Here is a 17,645-nt window from a genome sequence, read left to right on the forward strand (position 1 = left end):
AAAAGGACAATCAAACATTTTATAATTAGTACAAATTTTTAAAATATTACAGCATTTTCCATGTTTCGGGACATGCATATGATCAAGAGAAAACATGAATTTATCAAATAGTTAAGAGAGAGTTAGTTTCTTTGCTTCATGATCAAGTGGTCTTAATGATGTCACATCCTGTCACATGATATTTATCACATGACTTGATCCAAAATGGTCTCTTTATATTGGTTACTCCGAATGACATCAATGAAATTCATTTTTCCAGATATTCTTTCTCATAACAAAGCAACGACTTCTACACATAATTTTAATATCATTTGCACAATGTTGATATAGGATGTCATAAAATCATGCCAGAATGAATAATTATATACATTTATTACATTTTAAGATATTTTAATCACAAATGAACGGTTGGATTGTTAAATGACCTTTTGACACTTCAAAATCTTTAAAATACCTTTATATGGAATGAAATATAATTTAAACATTTTGGATTCAATAAAAGAGATCTAACACACTTTGGATGTCATATCTCTGTTTATTATTATTATTATTGAGGCCTTTGGACAGAAAAATGACCGGTCACGTCATTGACTGTAATATATTTTTAATATTCTTCTATCTTGGATTTCTTCTAACTTGTCAAAATGCATTTCATTCAGTTTGTAACTAAACAAGTAAAGGATAAAAGATCATGATGGAGGAAAGTCTGAATGGAGGAATGAAATGAGGGCAGCAGAATCATGTTCTTATCGATGGCATGTTAATATTGAGCGCCGTTTCCCAGAAGAGCTTGAACACTGATAGCAGGAGAGCTGGTGTGTGTGTGTGTGTGTGTGTGTGTGTGTGTGATTACTGGTCAGTCTATGACATCTCTGTTGTATTGCTATGAACTTCTGTAATAAACATTATTGCTTCATTTTCTGTTTGTCTCCAGGAGGGGGAAGAAGCACAGTGTGATTTTACGGACTCAGCTGAGCGTCCGTGTTCACGCGTGTATCGGTGAGTCTCAGAACAAACATGTGATCAAACACGAAAACGTATGAACCGCAGTGTACAAATGAAGCAGTGAATCAGGTTATTATGCTGAAATATTGTGTGCAAAAAAGTTTTTGTTGCCGTCAGACTCTGGTTCGAGCGAGTCACAGACGGATCTCCACCCCTTAAACCAGCGTCTGTGTCTCTCCGTCATGCTTGTGTTGGTCTGTTGCGCTGATAACGTGTCTATTCCTGGATTGCGGGTCAAGTGTCCCATTGGCTGTTGTCGTTAGAGATCAGGGGTGGGGCTTTCATCAGGTTCATTAAAATTCACACTTGACTTCCCAAAAATTCCTTTGTATGTAGTCGGCATTTCCTGTGTCAGCACAGCAGGACATTTGGTAGCTTGATGGTTTGTGTGTGTGTGTGTGTGTGTGTGTGTGTGTAAGGCTTTAAGTGGACAGATGATGAGTTTTAAGTCTCCAACCACCTGCTTCCACCTCGAATCCCCCCAAACCCTTGGATTTACTGTGTGCTCTGCTGTTAAAATCACTGAAACACGGTCTTTATTGCTGTGTTTTGTGTGCACATGCAGTATAATATGACTATACTAAATTTTTCTGAACTGCATTTTAATGGTTTAATTAAATTTTAATAATAAAAAAAAAAATGTCGTATCGATTGAATTCATAAAACTTGAACAGCTTTACGTATTTTTAAGAAATTCTGTGTGTTGTTTACTTGTGTTTTGAATTGCATGAAATGTTCCTTGGAGGATCAAATCCAGTGTGATTGTGGCTTTTATTTCTTAAGCGTCAGGAAGGAGCCGTTTTATTCCTCTAAGCTGTACTAATTTCATTGTCAGGAATGTCTTAATCCTCACCGGACCCGATGAGATCTGCTTCAGTGTGTGTGGATAAATCTCCGAATTAAACAGCGTAAGACTGCAGATTTACTGTGATCTGTGTCGAAATAGCAGATTTTGAGGCTGTGATTGTCTGGTTTCCATGGCAATGGCCTTAATGACATGTGGGACGGTAACTTATACCATGTCAGAATGAACGTGTTTACTGTATGAACCGGATTATATTAATGCCTTTCTGCTCTCTTCAGTTAAAGAATCACTGCGGAATCTGACTGGAGTTGGTTTAGGATTAATCAGTAATTGTGAATGTAGACTTTTACAATTTATTTTTTAGACATTTGTTGAATTAAATTCAGAGGCTATCCTACATATATGGCAGTTGATGAAAAAATAATAATTCATTCAGTCATAAAAAAAGCAGCAATCAACAGCAGCAGCAGGACCAAATACATTAAGATTGTCATATTCATCAACATGCTAAAACTATTTTGAGAGTTTTCATGATTGAACTAATTGTTAACAAATATAGCTTTATCGTAAACTTTTACCAATTATTGACATTTTAATTTATACTTATGAAGTAACTACTTTAGCTCTAAATGGTTTGGTTGACAAAAAAGTTGGTAATCGCTGATATAATATTCAAAATTAGAATTAGAATCATAGTACGTTATAAACTCGTATGATAAAGAATTAGGATGCAGCCATTGTCTGATCTCTGATTGGTCAGGAATTGATGTTGGTCACAGATGCCAAATGATGATTGGATGCAGAAATGCCTTTAAAAATAAACATCAAAGCATTATGATGACGCTGAGTTTTGAGAGATGTCTAGTTGTGATTGATAGACTCTGTTGTGACAGCGATATTTGAGAGAAGTGTTTTGATTATGTAACGTCTCTAATATGAGTTTCTCTACGTTAATGCCGTCACTGTTCACTGTTTTCTAAGTCTCTTTTGAGTCTCTAGTTTTGAACTCAAGTGATTCATATTGATCCATTTGATTTGAATCATCTGGATCAATCAAGATTCAAATAAAAAGAGAAAATAAAACAGCCTTTATTTAAATTATTGAATATATATTTATACTTTTTGTTGAATTTCTGGCCAAAATAACTCTATTGTGACGTGTGATGAGGCTCTGGCTGTAGTGTTCAGGGCTGAAATGAAATCAGGTGCTCTGATATCAGAGCTGATGTGGGTCTGTAAACCGATATAGCTTGAGGAGCGCTGGGTTAATTTTAGCAGGACGTTGATGTTTTGGATGCCATGAGCCCGGAGAAACACCAGCGTCACTGCGATATCTTTAGAAAGCGTTGACAAGACAGAAACATGTGAAAGAGACACTGCAGGTCGAGAGAGAGGTCGAGAAAAGATAAAGTCTAATTACCCAGATTACACAAGACTGTTTCAGCGATTCATGTACAAAAGAGACTCTGACAACTAAAACGTTAAATTTAGGATTCAAATATCAAAACTAAATATTATTATTGTCTGTATTCATGTTTACACTACAAAAAATATCTAACAAAATGTACTGAGGTTTTTTCTTAAAACAATAAAGAACCAGCAAACGTCAGACGCTGTGAGTCCAATAATGTTCATGAAGCAGCAGCAGTCAGTGTTTCATCATCGTTCAGATCTCAAGTTCACTGATGTGTGTGTGTGTGTGTAATTTAGTAAATCATTCTAAGTGATGTTTTTTGAACATGTAAAAGACAGAATATACAGTTTGTACAGTATAAAAATCATTATGTCTATGGAGAGTCCAAGTACAACATGAAAACCCAACGTGTGTGTGTCGTGTTGTAAACAGAGGCTGATAGCTTTACAGTCTGTGAGCAGAAACACACTGATGTTAAACCCATAACCTCAAACACACACACACCTGCCAGTGTCGCTGAAAAACACACGTAAATGCCAGTAAATCTACACAAACGCACACAAATGTCTGCCAGCATATATATTTGTGTATTTATTTTTATATATGTGACCCTGGGCAACAAAACCAGTCATAAGTCACATGGGTATATTTGTAGCAATAGCCAACAATAATACATTGTATGGGTCAAAATTATCAATTTTTCTTTTATGCCAAAAATCATTAGGATATTAAGTAAAGATCATGTTCCATGAAGATATTTTGTAAATATATCAAAATGTATTTTTGTGAGTGGATATGCATTGCTAAGGACTTTATTTGAACAACTTTAAAGGCAATTTTTTCAATATTTTGATTTTTTTTTGCGCCCTCAGATTCCAGATTTTTTAAATAGTTGTATCTCAACCAATAATGTCCTATCCTAACAAACCATATCAATGGAAAGATTATTTATTCAACTTTCAGATGAGGTATAATTTAAAAACACTGACCCTTAAGACTGGTTTTGTGGTCCTGTGTCACAAATAATTTTAAATTTTGTAGTTTACACTACAATACAATTATTTTTATATTTTTACACTTGTTTTTATTTTTTATTTCGTATATTTATTTGTATTTTTATATATAATTTTATGGTAAATTTTGTAGTATACACTACAAATGTTTTATATACAATAAGTGATTATATAGTTTATATTTTATATATTTACGCTACAAAAACAATTTTAAATACAATAAATTATTTTATAGATTATTTATATATATATATATATATATATAGATATATTTGACATATTTACAGTTGTATTTTATATATTTAATACATTTATTTTTAATTTTTATGTATAGTTAGGGTTAGGGTTTCATATTAAATGTAGTTTACACTCTTTTATGAGCTGATTGTTTCACTCCACCCTTGTGTTTCTGTCTTGTGTTAATCAGTTTATGACCCTCTTTGTGTTTAAATCGCCCACTTTTATCTGCAACTACAGAGGTGTGTTTCCTCTTTCAGCATCAGGTTGTCATGGTTACGTGACGACCATCATCTCACAGTGGCTTTACATTATATAGTTTAGTTACTAAATGGAAGTGACACTTCCACAGGAACCACCTGATCATTAGCATACAGTGTGTGTGTTATTGTGTTTGTTCTCAGTTGGATAGAGCTGCCATTTACTGGGCCTTGTGGGATATGATGACATCACTGCCGCAGCATTCTGGGCTTCAAGGTGTGAAGTCTGGGATCTTTAGTGGTCGATCTACAGCAGAACAGAGATGAGAATGAGTGTGTGTGTGTGTGTGTGTGTGGAGCTCTGTTATCTATACATGTTATTTTTACCGCTCCAGAGGCATGTGACGCCACATCATCAGCACATGAAGTGCCTTATGGGATGTTACAATACCAAGACTATAAAGCCCACTGTATCATGTGTGATACTTGAACTTCTAAGGCTTGTAAATGATCAGAACTTTGCTGATAAACCTGTTGCACACAATCTCGCATTATGTTTTGCATATGTATAAATCTCACATTTACAGATTCTGCACAGAATCACTTTCTCTCAGCAATTCTGCAGATTTTCCCGTCAAATCAGTGCAGATTCTTAGTGTATGTGTGTTTGAGTGACCCCCGACGCGTGAGGTCAGACTTTTACAAATCGCTGTCGCCACAGAAACAGTAGCATTCGGACATGGTGATGTCACCGTTGGAAACAGGAAGAAGTTTGCGCTATTAAAGCGGTGTGAAGCATGTCATGGACTGCATCGGTTTCAGACACACGAGCTGCAGATATAAATACTCTCTCGGCCGAGGGTCAGATATCAGTCTGATCACTTCACTTTCCTGACTCAGAAGCCGCTTTTATTAAACTATGCACTGTATATGTATTCATAATGCCTTATAATCCACATTATGATTTATGATTCTAATACCAGTAGCAAGTTAAGCCTGTAATGCATTGTAGAAAGTGAGTTTTGATTGTGTCATGTGATATATATTACACTAATAACGCAGTATGTTTGGCTCTTTGTGGATTAATGCTTGTTTTTCTTTGGACACAACTGGAGAAAGTCGTGTAACATCTCATTCCCAGACACATTTAACTCGACCACAGACCTACAGCTGCTGCCGGACGCCGACGCCGCGTGTGCTGGATCACATTCAGCAGCTTATTTTGGGTGTTTCTGCACTCAACTTATTATTTCCCTGTTTTGCTTTTGGCCCTTTGAGTTCATAAATATTTGAGCTGCAGTTCACCATCTGTTTTCTTCATGCTCTGGACTTCATTTCCACTTCTTTTTTTTAGAGTTCTTGTAGTATTACTTCCATATCATCCCAAAACATTTGTCAATTCTGAGAGGGAAGATTTGAACTCTCTTAACATTTATTTAAAGACAGTGTGTGTTGTGTTTGCCTGCACAAAACCTGCCCCAGGGATTCTAGAGCATTGTGGGTGGTTGCTAGGGTGTTGCTATGCAGTTTGAAAAGGTTTCAGATTGTTTTTATTGCATTGCTATTTGTTTAGAATGTTGCGAGTGGTTGCTAGGGTGTTGCTATGTGGATGTCAAAGGTTTTCAGATTGTTTACTGCATTGCTACTTGATTAGGGTGTTGTGGGTGGTTGCTAGGGTGTTACTGTGTGGTTGTTAGGGTTTTCAGAGTGTTTTTACTGCATTGCTGTTTAGATAGAGTGTTGTGGGTGGTTGCTAGGGTGTTGCTATACAGTTTGAAAAGGTTTCAGATTGTTTTTATTGCATTGCTATTTGGTTAGAATGTTGTGAATGGTTGCTAGGGTGTTGCTATGTGGATGTCAAATGTTTTCAGAATGTTTACTGCATTGCTACTTGATTAGGGTGTTGTGGGTGGTTGCTAGGGTGGTTGTTAGGGTTTTCAGAGTGTTTTTACTGCATTGCTGTTTGGTTAGAGTGTTGTGGGTGGTTGCTAGGGTGGTTGTTAGGGTTTTCAGAGTGTTTTTACTGCATTGCTGTTTAGTTAGAGTGTTGTGGGTGGTTGCCAAGTTCTTGCTATGCAGTTGTTAGTGGTTTTTACTGCATTGCTATTTGTTTAGAATGTTGCGAGTGGTTGCTAGGGTGTTGCTATGTGGATGTCAAAGGTTTTCAGATTGTTTACTGCATTGCTACTTGATTAGGGTGTTGTGGGTGGTTGCTAGGGTGTTACTGTGTGGTTGTTAGGGTTTTCAGAGTGTTTTTACTGCATTGCTGTTTAGATAGAGTGTTGTGGGTGGTTGCTAGGGTGTTGCTATACAGTTTGAAAAGGTTTCAGATTGTTTTTATTGCATTGCTATTTGGTTAGAATGTTGTGAATGGTTGCTAGGGTGTTGCTATGTGGATGTCAAATGTTTTCAGAATGTTTACTGCATTGCTACTTGATTAGGGTGTTGTGGGTGGTTGCTAGGGTGGTTGTTAGGGTTTTCAGAGTGTTTTTACTGCATTGCTGTTTAGTTAGAGTGTTGTGGGTGGTTGCCAAGTTCTTGCTATGCAGTTGTTAGTGGTTTTTACTGCATTGCTATTTGTTTAGAATGTTGCGAGTGGTTGCTAGGGTGTTGCTATGTGGATGTCAAAGGTTTTCAGATTGTTTACTGCATTGCTACTTGATTAGGGTGTTGTGGGTGGTTGCTAGGGTGTTACTGTGTGGTTGTTAGGGTTTTCAGAGTGTTTTTACTGCATTGCTGTTTAGATAGAGTGTTGTGGGTGGTTGCTAGGGTGTTGCTATACAGTTTGAAAAGGTTTCAGATTGTTTTTATTGCATTGCTATTTGGTTAGAATGTTGTGAATGGTTGCTAGGGTGTTGCTATGTGGATGTCAAATGTTTTCAGAATGTTTACTGCATTGCTACTTGATTAGGGTGTTGTGGGTGGTTGCTAGGGTGGTTGTTAGGGTTTTCAGAGTGTTTTTACTGCATTGCTGTTTAGTTAGAGTGTTGTGGGTGGTTGCCAAGTTCTTGCTATGCAGTTGTTAGTGGTTTTTACTGCATTGCTATTTGTTTAGAATGTTGCGAGTGGTTGCTAGGGTGTTGCTATGTGGATGTCAAAGGTTTTCAGATTGTTTACTGCATTGCTACTTGATTAGGGTGTTGTGGGTGGTTGCTAGGGTGTTACTGTGTGGTTGTTAGGGTTTTCAGAGTGTTTTTACTGCATTGCTGTTTAGATAGAGTGTTGTGGGTGGTTGCTAGGGTGTTGCTATACAGTTTGAAAAGGTTTCAGATTGTTTTTACAGCATTGCTATTCCATTGCTAAGGTGTTATAGGTGCTCTCTAGCTGTTTTGTTACTAGTCCAAGTATGAAGAGAGTTAAAATTTTTCTCAGGTCACTCCTTCAGTGCTCATCTGTGGGATTTTTCACCTGATAACATTGTTTTCAATGCAGACACGCAGTCATGTACAGTCTCAGCTCCTGCTCACTTGGACTCATAAACTGTACAAGTCTGTCCACTATTTTTAGACTGTTTGGTCTTTTCTCTGTTTGCAGCCTCTCGTCAGCGGCTCCTCTGGGTTCATTCTATAATTTCAGATTCTTTTTTTGTTCTGGAGCGTTTCATCGTGAGCACCGTGAGTAAGCAGAGCCCAGCAGAGCCAGTGAAAGTTCACTGCAATGTTTCAGGTCAGCCAGACTAAATGAGAGTCTGTCCTCTGCCTGTCAAACCACATGTGAGCCGCTCGCTGAGCCGTGACCTGCTTCAGACTTAACTAACACCATAGTACAGTCATGATGATAACAGCATGAGACGTTCATGATATGCTTTCAATTCAGAGCACCCTAGCAACCACCCAAAAATACCCTAGAAACCCCCTAGCAGGCACTTCTGGAGCCACACAGCATTGATATACGGTGAACATGAGACTGTGCTGCTGGTCGTTAGTCGTGACCTTTGTGACCCTGTCTGACGGACAGCAGCTGCATACGAGGTCAGAGGTCACTAAACCGTAGCTTGCTGCATAATAACAATAATAATAATTTATTTAAATTTATAAAGCACTATAAGACTGCAATAAGCATTTATTAATTGAAATTACTTTTTTATTATTATATTTTATTATTAATAAAGTTTTATTCAGTAATAATAATAATAATAATAATTTATTATTATTACTTCAATTCAAAAAAGCATTTTAAGATTTGCAATGATAAGCACCTTATAAATTGAAATAGTTATTTATTATTACTATTATTATTATTATTAGTTTTTATTATTAATAAAATAAAAATGTAGAAGTTTTTCTTTTATTTTTATTATTCAATAATAATTATTAAATTTATTTTCATTATTTTTTAATTTATAAAGTGCTTTAAGATTTGCAATGCAAAATGTTTATAAATTGAAATATTAATAATAATTTATTATAAAAACAATAATAATAATTTGTAATAATAAAAAATATTATTTTTTAATAATGTTTTTCTCAATTTATAAAGCATTTAAGATTTGCAATATGCACTTTATAAATTGAAATTGTTATTATATTTTTTATTATTAATTCAATAAAAATATAGACTTTATTTTATTATTTTTATTATTCAATAATAATAATAATTATTTTTATTTTTTTTCCATTTATAAAGCACTTTAAGATTTGCAATGCAAAGTGTTTTATAAATTGAAACAATAATAATTTATTATAATAACAACAACAGTAATCATTTGTAATAATAAAAATATAACTTTAACATTTTTATTTTATTATTTTTATTTTTCAATTTTTAGAGCATTTGCAATGATAAGCGCTCATAAACTGAAATAATAATTATTATTGTTGTAAATCTGCTAAATGACTTTTTTTTCTTTTCAGATTTTTAGAGTGAAGAACTGTTTTGAGTGTTTGTGTCTGAATGAACTGGTCTCTGTTGGTGTGTCCAGATTACTCTGCTGGGATTATTGACCGCGGGGGTCACACATAATCTGATTTGGCTCTGGACAGAGACCTGCTGGATTACACGCGTAGAAACACACAGGGAGGACAGTGAAACACACACAATCATGTAGTGAACACACACGTGGAGTATGAATGCAGCTACGGCAGGGACAGTGACGGTCAGTCAGACGCAGCAGGACTTTAATTACAGACGCTCTGTACAGAAGGAAAGCTAAGGTTTAATGGCTCTCAGCAGGAAGTGGGTCTGTTAGAGACAGGAAACAGTGTGAAACTACAGTTCAGCTGAAGCTGGTCAGTGTCAGGTCAGTCAGACATCCATCATAAACATTATATAAAAGAACAGAAAAACACAAAGAGGAGGATTTATTGGTGATACAAGCTAAAAAATGAACTGAAAAGAAATGCAGAAAAATAAATACATATACACTGTTAAATTATAATAATATTTTATAATAAACAAAATATAATGTAAAAATATAATATAAAATAATGTAATATAAATATAATATAAAATATTATATTTTATTTATTATATAAATAAATAAAATATAATGTCATACTACAGTATGACAGCGTATTATTTATATACTGTTTTAATATATAATTATACTAATGCTAAATTAAATATACTAATAAATATTAATCAGTACTAAATATATTTATACTAATGTAACATTTATTTTGATAATATAATGTAAAAAATATAATATAATATAAACTAATAATATAAAAATATACAGAAGAGGATTAAGGCCAAGCAATAATAAAAAAATAAAAACATCTCGAGATTAAAGTTGTTAAATTCCGAGAAAAAACTTGTTAAATTTCGAGAAAAAAGTCGAAATAAAATGTTGAGAATAAACTCATTACATTATGAGAAAACATTTTATCTTGACTTTTTTCTTGAAATTTAACGAGTTTTTTCTCGAAATATAACGAGTTTATTCTCAACATTTTATCTCGACCTTTTTCTCGTAATTTAACAAGTTTTTTCTCGTAATATAACGAGTTTATTCTCAACATTTTATCTCGACTTTTTTCTCGTAATTTAACACGTTTTTTCTTGTAATTTAACGAGTTTATTCTCAACATTTTATCTCAACTTTTTTCTCGTAATTTAACGAGTTTATTCTCAACATTTTATCTCAACTTTTTTCTCTTAATTTAAAGAGTTTATTCTCAACATTTTATCTCGACTTTTTTCTCGTAATTTAACAAGTTTTTTCTCGTAATATAACGAGTTTATTCTCAACATTTTATCTCGTCCTTTTTCTCGTAATATAACGAGTTTATTCTCAACATTTTATCTCAACCTTTTTCTCGTAATATAACGAGTTTATTCTCAACATTTTATCTCGACTTTTTTCTCGTAATTTAACGTGTTTTTTCTCGTAATTTAACAAGTATATTCTCAACATTTTATCTCGACCTTTTTCTCGTAATTTAACGAGTTTATTCTCAACATTTTATCTCGACCTTTTTCTCGTAATTTAACGAGTTTATTCTCAACATTTTATCTCAACCTTTTTCTCGTAATTTAACGAGTTTATTCTCAACATTTTATCTCAACTTTTTTCTCGTAATTTAACGAGTTTATTCTCAACATTTTATCTCGACTTTTTTCTCGTAATTTAACAAGTTTTTTCTCGTAATATAACGAGTTTATTCTCAACATTTTATCTCGACCTTTTTCTCGTACTTTAACGAGTTTATTCTCAACATTTTATCTCAACCTTTTTCTCGTAATATAACGAGTTTATTCTCAACATTTTATCTCAACCTTTTTCTCGTAATTTAACGAGTTTATTCTCAACATTTTATCTCGACTTTTTTCTCTTAATTTAACGAGTTTATTCTCAACATTTTATCTCAACTTTTTTCTCGTAATTTAACAAGTTTTTTCTCGTAATATAACGAGTTTATTCTCAACATTTATCTCGACCTTTTTCTCGTAATATAACGAGTTTATTCTCAACATTTTATCTCAACCTTTTTCTCGTAATATAACGAGTTTATTCTCAACATTTTATCTCGACTTTTTTCTCGTAATTTAACGTGTTTTTTCTCGTAATTTAACAAGTATATTCTCAACATTTTATCTTGACTTTTTTCTTGAAATTTAATGAGTTTTTTTCTCGTAATATAACAAGTTTATTCTCAACATTTTATCTCGACTTTTTTCTCGAAATTTAACGAGTTTATTCACACCATTTTATCTCGACTTTTTTCTCGTAATTTAACAAGTTTTTTCTCGTAATATAACGAGTTTATTCTCAACATTTTATCTGGACCTTTTTCTCGTAATTTAACGAGTTTATTCTCAACATTTTATCTCGACTTTTTTCTCGTAATTTAACAAGTTTTTTCTCGTAATATAACAAGTTTATTCTCAACATTTTATCTCGACCTTTTTCTCGTAATTTAACAAGTTTATTCTCAACATTTTATCTCAACCTTTTTCTCGTAATTTAACGAGTTTATTCTCAACATTTTATCTCGACTTTTTTCTCTTAATTTAACAAGTTTATTCTCAACATTTTATCTCGACTTTTTTCTCGTAATTTAACAAGTTTTTTCTTGTAATATAACAAGTTTATTCTCAACATTTTATCTCGACCTTTTTCTCGTAATTTAACAAGTTTATTCTCAACATTTTATCTCAACCTTTTTCTCGTAATTTAACGAGTTTATTCTCAACATTTTATCTCGACCTTTTTCTCGTAATATAACGAGTTTATTCTCAACATTTTATCTCAACCTTTTTCTCGTAATTTAACGAGTTTATTCTCAACATTTTATCTCGACCTTTTTCTCGTAATTTAACAAGTTTATTCTCAACATTTTATCTCAACCTTTTTCTCGTAATTTAACGAGTTTATTCTCAACATTTTATCTCGACCTTTTTCTCGTAATATAACGAGTTTATTCTCAACATTTTATCTCGACCTTTTTCTCGTAATTTAACGATTTTTTTCTCGAAATGTAACAACTTTAATTTCGAGATGGTTTTATTTTTTTTATTATTGCTTGGCCTTAATCCTCTTCCGTAAAAATATACTCATAATTTAAAATAAAAATATACTAATAATATAATAAAATAAACTATTACTATTTTTGAATTCACTTTTTATTTTCAGTTTTCATTGTCATTTTAGTTTGTGTTTTAGTAATTTTGTTATGTGCTTTGGTCATTTTTATTACTTTTTAAATATTTCTATTTAGCATTTTATTTTAGTTTTAGTTATTTTAGTAATTCAGCTTATTGAATCACTAAAACATTATTTCAGCAACATTTCTAATTTTTGTTTAGGGTAAGTTTATATATATATATATATATATATATATATATATATATATATATATATATATATATATATATATATATATATATATATATATATATACACTTATTTACTTATTTTACTTTATTTTATTTCAATTCACAATTTTAGTTTCATTTAAAAAGAAACCTGTGCTTCCTTTTCCATTAATTATGTCAAACAATATCATGTGATTACAGTATGGAAATATTTGGCAGGTCATTGTGTGTGTGTGTGTGTGTGTGTGTGTTTAAGCTGAACTGTATTTGAGCTTGTATTGAACGTGTGTGTGTGTGTTATTGATGAAAGCAGCAGTGTGACGGACGGAAGTCAATCATCAGGTTAATAACGAGTGCATGAACTCATCATCATGTTCTCAGGATTAATGAGCTGATGTTGCAATCGATCGGTGGATTGATCAGTGATGGGCCTGTGGGAAGGTGATCAGGACACTGAACTCATCCAGATCAGACTCAACCCGTTTGTGACCTCAGACTCACTCAGTTTTCTTCTTCTCTCTCGGCTGCAGTTCTTTCTTCTCTTTTATAGATCATCTGAAGAGATTCACGGTCTGAAAACGTTTCATTTTTCAGCACGAGTGACTTTAATTAGCGTCTGACTGATGTGCCGTCACTCCTCATGTTTTCGTCCAGCGTTATTTTTCCGCAGCTCATCCCACATTAAGGCCGTGTGAATCAAAGATCAGAAGATCTGAATAATCTGCTGTGGATGATGATGGATGTTTATTCTGAGGGGTTTCGTTCTTCTGGCATCTTCATCAGAACATTCCAGCAGTTCCTGTTGTGTTTCCATGACATACAGACCCTGAAACTCTCTCTCTCTCTCTCTCTCTCTCTCCAGAGAAGCTGTATAACTCAAATGGCCGTGACCTGAGGAGGGCGCTGTTTTCCCTCAAGCAGATATTCCAGGTAAAAACACGTCTTTTTTTAATAAATCTACAGGTAAGAGCATTGACTGTCATGTGACTGTGTGTGTGTGTGTGTGCAGGACGATAAGGACCTGGTGCACGAGTTCGTGATGGCTGAAGGTCTCACGTGTTTGATCAAGGTCGGTGCTGAAGCGGATCAGAACTACCAGAACTACATCCTCAGAGGTTCGGCAGAATGAATCTGTATTTTCAGAACAGAATCCGTCATTTATTTGCATACTCTGAACTTTTTTCCTCTGAAATGATAATGTTACTTAATGTTCATATTCTGATCTTATTATTCAGCTGATACTTTTTGTGCTATTGTACCTTTAAGACTTCCTTATGCAAATGACTGGCTAACATCTTTGCATGCAAAATGAGTGATATTGTAAGTTTAAATGGCTTGAATGGGTTTAGATATTAAAATATCTGTGTGTGTGTGTTTCAAGTTTCATGTTACACATGAAAAGCAGCTTTACAGAAAATCATAATGGTAATATTTATATCATCTTAATATCTTTAATGCATTATTGTTGAATTTAGCAGATATGAACACAAATAACAGATTTCTCGCTCATTTTAACTTCTGAGAGTCACAGAAACATGAAGTATTTGATGTTTTGTAGATGATAATTGTCTGTTATTGTATTTTCATCACTATATGGTGTTTGCTGACCACAGCTTTTGTGTTTGAGGAAGAACAGCGCCATCTTTTGGTTGCCATTTTTATTGTCAGAAAACAAGTTTGTTTTACTTATACACTTTTTTTTGTTATTAACTGTCTTTAATATTATTTGATAAAAGATTCTTGCTATAAATGGAATAAAAAATAAAATAATAAAAAAATAATTGCTAATAAATGGAATAAAAAAGGTAATTGTGAGTTTATATCTTACAACTCTAAGAATAAAAGGCCAGAATTATCAGATATAAACTTGCAATTCTGACTTTTTTCTGACTATTTAAAATTTGTATCTCTTTTGTATCTCTTATATCACTTTCAGTTATAAACTGCTAGTGATGAAGTCCAAATTTTGATCAGAATTGTGAGATATAAAGTTGCAATTACCATTTTTATTTTTTATTTTACAGTGGAAACAAGCTTCCATAAATTTTATTTTATTTTATTTTATTTTATTTTATTTTATTTTATTTTATTTTATTTTATTTTATTTTATTTTATTTTATTTTATTTTATTTTATTTTACATCCAAGGGGAGTTTCAGTACTTTAAAGACTGTAATCATTTAAATATCAGTTGTTTTTTTGTTTAGTTTTTTTTGTTTTTTTATACTTTATTTTATTTATTTATTTTATTTATTTATTTATATATATATATATATATATATATTATTTTTTATTTCTTATTTTATTTTACATCCAGGGGGAGTTTCCGTTCTTTAAAGACTGCAATCATTTAAACATAAGTTGTTTTTATTTTATTTTATAAGTTTGTTTTTTATTTGTTTTTACCAAAGATTAAATTAAATGTGCACGAGTTTTAAAAATCCCTCTCCAGTAAATGACTGTGATTGGTCCGTCCAAAGCAGTGCTGAAAAAAGTAACATGCATCACATGACGTCGTCTAAAATACAAACACACATTTAAGAGTGTCCGAATAATCTGTTATATCTGACCAATCAGAGACTGTCCATGCTGCTAAGCTCCACCCACTGTCAAAAACTTCAATTTTATGCTAATTAATCATCTCTCTCTCTCTAGCGCTCGGTCAGATCATGCTGTATGTGGACGGGATGAATGGGGTCATAGGTCACCCCGAGACCATCGAGTGGCTCTACCTGCTCATCGGCTCAAAGGTAACCTGCTCTTCTGCTGTAGATCAGTGATGATGATGATGATGATGATGATGATGATCAGAACGAGAGTGTTTGTTGGTTCAGTTTCGTCTGGTGGTGAAGACGTGTCTGAAGCTGCTGCTGGTGTTTGTGGAGTATTCAGAGTCCAACGCTGCGCTGCTCATCCAGGCCATCAGCGCGGTGGACACTCAGAGAGGTGTGTGAGAGAGGTCACATGGTACCACACGGTCTCTGCACATGACCTGAGCAGTATATAAGAGCAAACTACACAGGAGTACAGCAATGCAATGCAAATAATATCAATAGGAACCATTGAAAACATGTCTAATGAAAATAAGGCCCTGTCCACACGAACATGGGTATTTTCAAAACTGCAGCTTTTTCTCTGCGGTTTATCCGTTCGTCCACACGCAAACACATTATCCGGTCACTGAAACCAGACCTTTTTGATAACTCCGGTTGCAGTGTTGTCGTGTAGACGGTGAAACCGGAGATTTCGTTTTGTGACGTTGGACCCATAACCGGTAATAACCTTTTTTCCAGGCTTCTGATTGGCCAACATGGCTTTACGGTTAATGTTATATCGCCACCTGTTGGTTTGCTCTTGACAGCGCTTCATTGTGTTTTCATGTGGACGCAATTTTCTTTTAAATTAATTATAAAAATACCCATGTACATGTGGATTACGCTTAAGTCAACATTATTTTAATTAAGCATTTTCTCCTCAAATTTACTGTAATTCCGAAATTCTCATTACTGGAATTATTTTGTGATTTGATTTGGTGTAGTAGAATTATTTTAAAATTATAATAAAAATGATTAACATTACCGTAATATCATTATTTTTAATTTAAATTAGCCACACCAGATACTACCATGATGCATGAATTCTTTAAATAATAAATGCACAATTAATAAATAATTAAAATTAAAAGTTAATTACGAATGGTTTATAATTAATTTAGAATTATAAATTAATACTTATTTATAAATAATAATTTAGAATTATTAATAATTTTAAAGCCATGCAAAATACTACCATAATACATGCATTTTTAAAATGATAAATAATTAACTAACAAATACTTTTATAAAACAATTATAATTAATGTATTATTCATTATAATTAATTATATAATTATATGTATTATATACATTATTATGATAAAAATCAATAAATAATTATCATTTTAATAATTATTTTAATTTTTAATTTTATTTTATATTTTAATTAATTTAATTATATTTTAATTAATTTTATATTTTAAGTAATTTTAATTATTATTATCTTTTTTTGTGTTATAGTAATGAAGATTTTTTATTGTATTGGAATTAATGTCACAATGCAATAAATGTCTTTGATTTTGGGGTGAATTATAGTTATTGCATGTTCTTGATGCGGTTAATCTTACAGTTTCTGCTTCATTTCACACTGATGACAGCTGCACTACACCAGGTTGTGAGTTTTGTATGATTTTGCTAAATTATGAGTTGTGTGTGTGTGTGTGTGTGTGTGTGTGTGACGGTCAGGCTGTAAGCAGTGGTCAAACGCGATGGAGATTTTAGCGGAGAAGGACGGTGTGGACACAGAGCTGCTGGTGTATGTGATGACCCTCATCAACAAGGTAAATAAACCACATGAAACACTTTATTTTTGTGGCTTAAAATGAAAATTTGCTTCTGGTTTTCTAAAAAATTGTGGCGATATTTGCATTTTGCAGTGAAATTATTATTTATGCATCATTCATGGAATTTAGTTGGATGTTTGTCTAACGTTTCAGAGCGTTCAGAAATAACGTTGTTGTGTGTGTCAGACGCTGGCGGCGCTGCCCGATCAGGACTCCTTCTATGACATGGTGGATGTTCTGGAGGAGCAGGGCATGGAGAGCGTGTCCCAGCGCTATCTGGGCCGCAAGGGAACCGACCTGGACCTGCTGGAGCAGCTCAACATCTATGAGGTCTGACA

At 33.1% G+C, this 17,645-nt stretch overlaps 1 protein-coding gene across 8 annotated transcripts in view; it reads left to right on the forward strand.

Moving 5' to 3' along the window:
* The window catches only part of fhod3a (formin homology 2 domain containing 3a), a 65,979-nt gene that overhangs the window by 13,758 nt on the left and 34,576 nt on the right, over positions 1-17,645 (forward strand). For 7 of the 8 annotated variants that reach the window (XM_067411321.1, XM_067411323.1, XM_067411325.1 and 4 more), the window contains 7 exons: positions 935-999; positions 13,793-13,860; positions 13,940-14,045; positions 15,585-15,679; positions 15,764-15,875; positions 17,210-17,304; positions 17,494-17,637. In XM_067411321.1, the coding sequence (XP_067267422.1) occupies positions 935-999; positions 13,793-13,860; positions 13,940-14,045; positions 15,585-15,679; positions 15,764-15,875; positions 17,210-17,304; positions 17,494-17,637 (685 nt within the window). The remainder of the gene's footprint in view (positions 1-934; positions 1,000-13,792; positions 13,861-13,939; positions 14,046-15,584; positions 15,680-15,763; positions 15,876-17,209; positions 17,305-17,493; positions 17,638-17,645) is intronic. The other variant, XM_067411327.1, reaches the window with a different exon arrangement.

This window comes from Chanodichthys erythropterus, chromosome 15 (genome assembly GCF_024489055.1).
Source record: "Chanodichthys erythropterus isolate Z2021 chromosome 15, ASM2448905v1, whole genome shotgun sequence".
In the NCBI taxonomy this organism is placed as follows: Eukaryota; Metazoa; Chordata; class Actinopteri; order Cypriniformes; family Xenocyprididae; genus Chanodichthys; species Chanodichthys erythropterus.